The sequence below is a fragment of the Phaethon lepturus genome, unplaced genomic scaffold (assembly GCF_000687285.1).
Source record: "Phaethon lepturus isolate BGI_N335 unplaced genomic scaffold, ASM68728v1 scaffold22293, whole genome shotgun sequence".
NCBI lineage: Eukaryota > Metazoa > Chordata > Aves > Phaethontiformes > Phaethontidae > Phaethon > Phaethon lepturus.
In genome coordinates this window covers 3,528-11,163 of record NW_010528681.1, presented here as the reverse complement: position 1 = coordinate 11,163, position 7,636 = coordinate 3,528, and the positions used below count along the sequence as shown (strand labels likewise).

General features: G+C 45.2%; 1 protein-coding gene across 1 annotated transcript; it reads left to right on the top strand.

The window, feature by feature from the left end:
• Nucleotides 1-3: 3 nt before the first annotated feature.
• ZC3H12A (zinc finger CCCH-type containing 12A) lies at nucleotides 4-6,147 on the top strand (the record flags this gene model as incomplete). The annotated part of the gene is made up of 6 exons (XM_010283752.1): nucleotides 4-149; nucleotides 3,239-3,378; nucleotides 4,158-4,392; nucleotides 4,910-5,016; nucleotides 5,131-5,676; nucleotides 5,809-6,147. Coding segments are annotated over 6 exons (1,513 nt in total), but the record flags the coding sequence as incomplete, so codon positions are not given.
• Between the last annotated feature and the right edge of the window lie 1,489 nt (nucleotides 6,148-7,636).

Genomic DNA, 7,636 nt, shown 5'->3' with positions numbered 1-7,636 from the left:
AGCGAGGCCCCGCCGGAGGCCAAGGAGGCCCCGCTGGTCCCGCGCGGGGGGGCCGCAAACAAGACCCCCACGCCCGTGCCGGCCCCGGAGGAGATGGAGAGTGAGAACCTGAAGCCCATTGTTATCGATGGCAGCAATGTGGCCATGAGGTGCGTTTGGGGTTTCTGGGTGGGCACGGTGGTCTCGTCGGGGCTGTTGGCGCTTGCCTCGGTGGCCCAGTGAGGCAGTGGTTTTACGTGACCTCTAGTTATGAGGTGTGCCAAGCACTAAGAGCTTGGCGTCTGAAAAATGCTGGGTTTCTCCCTGAAAACAGCTACTGATGGATGCTCTGGTAGTGGCTGGTAATATTTTCCAAGGCACCTCACCTGTGTGCGTAGCTCTTGTGAGGATGAGCAGATTTGTGGGCACAGTCTTCCTTGATGGCCTCTCCTGCCCATGGTCTCTGCCAGCCTGTAACCAGTGGTCACAGGGTTCTGACAAGACCAGGTGTGCTTCCTGGGAAATAAAGATGTTTCCTTCTATTTTCTAGCTTATGAGGAGGATAACTGAAGATACATTGTCCTCTTACCTAATGGCTTTATGTAAGTTTCTGTAGCAGGAAGTTGCTCAATAAATAATTATGGGGTTAATTAAAGAAGACTCTGTAATGTGGAGCTGTCTCCTCCATTGGAGACCAGTCTCCAAATTGTGACTCCTGTATTTTGGTTGAATTTCTCTGTGGTGTAGAGAAGGGGTGGGATGCCAAAGGGGCACTCTAGTATATGGTGTCAGCATCTCCTGTCAGGTACCACAACCAAAGGCAGCCTGTGAAGGTGCTTGGGTTGGAACAGTGACTTGGGAATGCAGGAGCCCTAATATCCATGGATCACCCAGAATCTGTGGGCTGGGTATTTACTGGCCCGACGTCCCTACTTTCACCTTGGCTTTTTTCCCCACGACAGCGAGCATTGCCTGCGCCTACCCCAACCCCTGGTGCCTGCACTCCCCACCTCTACACAGTGGGGTCTGGGCTCCGTTGCTTTAATGCACCAGGTTTCCAAATTGGGCTCTGTCATTGCACTTCAAAAGCAAGCCTCCTTCACTGTGTTTTAGCTTAATAGGTCTTGTAGTGAATGTTTGCACATAGACTTTTTTTGTTTAAAAAACCAAACCTGGGTGCACACAGAGCTGTTGCATGCATTATTATAGACTCTGCCTAAGGTGAAAGTGCTGAGTGGAGATTTGTTTGCAGGTGTGGCTTTCTCTAAGCCGTGTTTCTGAGTTCTGAGAACAGGACTGAGAAAAGATGGAGACCCTGCAAGTCCCAGGGCAAATGTGGAATTCTAGTAGTGATAGAGCAGGGCTAGAGAGTAAAAGATGTGACCTGGGTGTCTGCAGAGGCACACAGTCCTATTGCTGCTGCTCTCCAGCAGCTGTGCAGTCACTTGAGGAAAATGGCCCATTGTGAGACCTGGGCTGGTAAGTGTGACTCTTGCAGTGAATTTTCCTTAGCTAAGCGCTTAGGCTTAAACAACAGAATTGGTTGTGTTTTTTGAATGAGAAGCCTCTTACCCATGAAAAATTATCCAAAAAAGCGCAGGAGATCACAGCAAATGTGACTCAGGGCAGGCCAGGTAATAATAATGCTGCTGATAGGACAGAGTCTGACATGAGAAAAGCAGTCTGGCTTTTTTAAGCAATTTGCTAGAAGGGGAATTCCATTCTGAAACTTCCTGTATTGATGGTGTGATGTTCCCTGCTGATTCATTTGCAGTGTGTACAGCAGCCTCCCTGAACAGCTCTTGACAAACATATGCAAATCATAGTGGAAATTAGCTTTTACTTCCTTCTAAGGGAATTTTTTCTTGGCTGCTGCTAAATCAGATCAGCCCAATTAGCTACCTTCTGTAGATTTGAGGTTGGTAGCTGAGACTCAAAAAAAAAAATCTCTGCTTTTCTCACTTATCTAAAGGACTTTAACCTGTGTCTGGCCATCTATAGCAAAACCAATCTGACATTGGAGAAAATTTTTGGAGCATCTTTCTTATTGTTCATGTCAGCCTTTCTGTAATTCAGGGTTCTTAATGAAGATGTGTTAGGTGTCTCTTTAAGTGCTAATTTTGTTGTTATATGTATAGTTCTTTTAGAGTAAGTATTTTGGTACCACTCTTCACTTAATAGCTTCAGAGAAGGGTGAGGACAGGAGGAGAAGTAAAGTTTCTTTCTAGTGGTACTACAGTAATAGTGCTCCTTAGCAATGCCTCTGCTGGCATGTAAGCTCTTTAGTAATTACTTTATGGAGGAGTTCACTGGCATGCTAGGTGGTGGTGGGAGTTGAAATGTCATTCAGGTGTAGATGGGAAGAATGAGACTTGGGGCAGGGGTAGTGCCCAGGTGGGGAAAATCTTACTGAATTGAGACCAGTTATTTTCACTATAGTACATCTTACCAGAGTGTCATCCTGGAATGCAGGCTATTAGATGGCCAGAATGACAAACCGGGCTGTAACACAGAAATGTTGAAAGCTTGCCAGAACCATTATCAACAGAACTGCTGATTACACTGTAAATACTGGCACTAGTAAAACAGGAGTGGTAGTTTCCTCTTAGAAGTTCTGGAAACTTATTGATATGACCTAATAAATAAGAAGCAGCTTTTTGCTTTGGTATGTAGCTTCTGATGCTGCTGTCAAACTTTGTTCTCAAACTGTGAAGTGCTGTTAAAACATTCAGCACTGATCCTGTTAACAGGAATGTTGCTATCTTGTGCAAATAGTGCATTTGTAACTGACTTTTGGGCCATAATGTAATGAAGAAGCATCTTTCCTCAGTGCTGATGTCCTTGAGGTAAGACCTAGTGAGGGTGCAGTTTACACTGGCAGAGGTTAGCCACTGGCATTGGCTGGCGGAATAGGACAAAGGGTGCTCAAGATCACATTGTACTCAGGGCTAAAAATAAAGATCTAGAGCCTAGAGTTGAAACAAAGGCTGTGTTTAAGAGCAGCTGCAACAGTTACAGCTGCTTCCTCCCAGTGAGGATTTGTATACTTACTGGTATACTGAGGTGCTAAGAGCAACAGTAATTCGGTAAAGTCTTAGTACTGGTATTTACACAAGATGAGTGCGGGATACTGATCGTGCTACTCTTAACGCTTCTTCAGTAAGGTTGTTGGGAGTGCTGGATCCATTTGCTTAGAGTACTGCCTAACTACTCTGTATGTAACCTGAATATTGAAATCTAATTTTCTTCTTCAATGCAGCCATGGAAATAAAGAAGTGTTCTCCTGCCGAGGTATACTTCTGGCTGTCCAGTGGTTTTGGGACAGGGGACACAAGGATATTACAGTCTTTGTGCCATCTTGGAGGAAGGAGCAGCCACGACCAGATGTACTTATAACAGGTGTGGAAATATGAAAACCAAAAGTGGCTTTTCAGGCTTACTGCTTTGTCACTTAATGAGCTTGCAAAGTTCTGGCTAGTTAGTAATTAACTTACGAATGGAAGATCTGAGTAGTAGGAGGTCCAGTAATCTGAGCTGACCAGTGAGAATTAGTCATAAACTTCTCCCCTAAGCAAGTTCTTACCTGGTTCTGTTGGAATAATTCAGAGCATAAAAAATGTAATACTGCTCGGCTTCCTAACTTTTATTGCTTGAATTTTTTGCCTCTTCCAGGGACACACCTTCCTGCTATGTATTTGACTGTAATGTATTTAACACTGTAGACTGTACAGAATTTCTACATGGTAAAAGTTAAAGCTTGATGGGAGTTTAGTCAGAACTATTCAAATCAAGGGGAGGTTGCTCTGAACTTGCAAACAGCTGTGTTTTCCAAGTAACTCAGAAATCTATGCATGTAGTATGGTACTACAAAAGATACTAGCCTGCCAGTCTTAAATGCAAATTGCACTTTGCATGCAAAGGATTATGTGGATGGGGCTTGCTGTATTACAGCCGCCTCTGTGGTGTGCTCTGAGTGTTCTCAGGTGCCATGCAGGCACTGGGGCTAGGAATCTGCCTCTGACAGCTGGATGGATGGTGTAAGAAAAGAGGTGAGGATACAGGCTGGGTTGTGGAGAGATGAAATGACTTTACATTTTTCTTGTTTATTTATAATGTTAGCTTATCTATGCAAAGGCCTTTGGGCTGTATAAGTGTGTTTACAGTTGTGTTTGTTCTAGACCAGTACATTCTCCGTGACCTTGAAAAGAAGAAAATTCTGGTCTTCACTCCTTCCAGGCGGGTTGGAGGCAAGCGTGTTGTCTGTTATGATGATCGATTCATTGTGAAACTGGCACATGAGTCTGATGGCATTGTGGTTTCTAATGATACTTATCGGGACCTGCAGAACGAGCGTCCCGAGTGGAAGAAATTCATTGAAGAGCGCCTGCTGATGTACTCCTTTGTTAATGACAAGTATGTTCCCATTCTTCCTTTGCTTTTAAAGACCTGTGTGAGCATGCAGTCTTGTTTTAATGAAGCAATAGCACGTGATGCATGAGAAGAGCAAAATGCTGGTACAGAATGGGGAAAAAGATATTTTTTGGTAGAAGGAAGTGTGGTGGGAAGAACTGCCCAGCAGCTGTGGTGAGGTGAAAAGGCATAAAGAATTGGAGTCATCTTAATAGCTGGTCATGGTTTGGAGGTCTGCTGTAGTGGAGTTCCTAGCAAAACTCCAGGACTTATTTCCTCACAGGACAATCATTAGCAGGCCCAGCAGTAAGTACTAGTTCTGGTCAGCAACTGAGCACAAAACCTTTCCTGTGCCTGAAGTGAAGCACTTCATGCCAGTCTTTACTAGGTGACAGGAGAGTTGTCACTGCTGTGAAATGAGAAAGCTTTTAACCCTCAGTGAAATGAGGGACTTCTAGAAGAAATGAAACCCTGACCCAAGAAAGTGAACTGCTCCTGGTTGACATTTATTTTTGTTTAGGTTTATGCCTCCAGATGATCCCTTAGGGCGACATGGCCCCAGCTTGGATAACTTTCTCAGAAAGAAACCTGTCGTGCCAGAACACAAGAAACAACAGTGCCCTTACGGTAAGATCTGCCTTCTAAACATGAAGGTTGAAGTGTCTGCAAGTGTAATTCATGCACTTAGTAAAATTCAGCTGGTTGTTCCATGGTCATTTCATGCTCTACCTTTCCTTGCAGGGAAAAAATGCACTTATGGAATTAAGTGTAAATTCTACCACCCTGAAAGGATCAATCAGCCCCAGCGCTCATTAGCTGATGAACTCCGAGCCAATGCAAGGTTGTCTCCTACCAGAAGTACCAGTGCCAAGGAGGAGAAAAAGGGCAAAAGAGGTTCTCAGGCAGAGCTCTTGTGCTCTGTGCCCACAGAGAGTGATAAAACCTCTTTGCAGAAGCTCTCTGCAGAGAGGAAAAGCTTGACCCAGAAAGGAAAGCCCAGTGATATTCCACTTCAGGTTAAAGGCTGTGTGTCAGGCAGTGTCCCTCCTAACAGTGGGAGCCACAGGTCCTCTGACAGGTACCAGCAGCCTCCTATGGACTCTCTGTCTTATATCTCTCAGGAGCATCTCGACTCAGGCATTGGGTCTCTGGAGAACCAACTGTCTGACATGTGGCCTTACAGATCTACCAGTCACTGTGATCATTCCCATGCTGATCAGGTGGCAGTCTGCACCTGTGGTAGGCAGAGACCTGTCTACCCACATTCTCCCAGCTTAGACCAAAATGGTCTGGTCTCTTATAAGCATGGTTCCCATAAATCTTCATCCTCTGGTGCTAGCTTCTTGCAGTATAGCCCCGAGATATCTCACTCAGGACCACCTCACTCTTTCTCAGGCTATGGAGTACCTGTACACCCAGCTAATGCTGGACAATACAGTATGCCCAATGAGTATAATGCGCCTCCACTCCATTCTCGTGAGTACTGGTCTGAACCATACCAGATACCGCCGCCTCAAGTGAGATCTACTGGTGTGCGAGATCCTCGTTCAGTGCAGAGAGCCCCAGGGCCAGCATATGGGGACTCCTGCCAGTGGGCTGTCTCTGACCAGTTCGCAGAGGAGCGGGCCAATGTGCATGTCAAGCTCTGTGGCATATTCCATCCCCATTTAGTTGATGCTGTGATGAGCCGTTTCCCTCGGCTTCTGGATCCCCAAAGGCTTGCTGCAGAGATTCTAACATACAAATCTCAGAACCCAGGTATCTGAGGTGGATGCCGAGGGCAGCCAGGCATGTGAAGAGCTTGAGGGGCAGTGTTAGCACTCTGTACCTGCCATAGATGCCTTCTGAGGGCTCCTCCTTATTCCTTGGAAGTACCAGGCTCCAGCTGGAGGCTGGATACCAGATGTACTATGCTTACAGCAAATTCTGGTCTCGACATGATGGTGTACCCCTCTTAGAGAGGTGAGAGCACCCGAGGGTCCCGTCTTCCCCAAAGGCTGTTGAAGAGGCTCTGGGTGCTGAACAGGAGAAGAGGCTGCAGCTTCAGAGCAGGATTTTTCCTTTGGGGTTGCATGGCGAGTCAAGCACACCCTAAATTCCTGCAGTTATTCAGAGCTGAATGTGACCTTACTCTTCCCATTAGTTTGTTTTCAGATGACTTAGTGTATTATCAGGCATAGGGAGGGAGGACTGGGGGGCTTGTGGAAGATAAGGGGGTGCTACCTTTGCATGAGACTTATTTGTGAAGACTGTTCTTAAGGCTGTTCTTAGCTCTTAACTAAGCCTCTTTACTAAATCCTACCATGCAGATCTGTGAGAAATACTGGATTACAAATCTAGTATGAAGCTAGGTTTAGCTGACTTTAAATTGGTTTTCTTGGTGCACTTCTTTAATGATGCTTTCCCTCCCACTTTGCTTACCTTCCTGAGATGAGGTAATTCTCTACTATGTACCACAAGTGCTCAGCAAGCTGCTTAGCTCCCAGAAATAAGAGGAGATAGGAGTGCAATCCTTTCTCAGGATGAGAGGCCTGACACTGCTCCAAGCTACATGCAAGTTGTGTGTTCGTCATTCGTTGAAAAATGCAGTTGTCAGAACATGCGGATGACCATGCTGTTCATGCTGCTCTGAAACATTGACCTTGCCTGGTAACCTTTCTTAGGCTATCTCTGTACAGCACTGACAAGGAGGATTTATGATGTTGTGCCTTTTGTCTCAGACAGCAATAGTTTTGAGCATTCCGTAAAACACCTGTAGTCATGTCTGGACTGCTGCCAGCACTGTTCCTGAGGATTCCTTAATATTTTTCTCTGTCAAGCTGTTGCTTCATCTTCCTTCTTACTGATGTTTTCCTTCCCCTTCAGCCTCATCAAACTATAGCAGCATCCAAAAATACAGAATAAGACTTATTTGGTAAGGCTGTTCCCCATTCATTCCCTCTTAATCTGTAAGATGTTTTTTTACTGTAGACACTGTAACAGATTTTAAATATGCAAAACCAATTGCTGTAGTAATTGGTTCTGGTCCTGGAATTTCATTGTGCTTAGAATGCAAGAGTGTTTCTTGCACTTGCAGGCCAGAAGCAGTTCATTTGTTGATACACATTGTATCTATGTTTTTTCTTATGTTTTTTAAATATGTCCAACTTGTGGTTAAACCAAGGTCATTGAGTGGCAAATTATGAAGGGGAGAGTGGAATTCAGCTGTTCCTGAGAACCTTCTTCAGGAATGGTTTTTCTATTACTC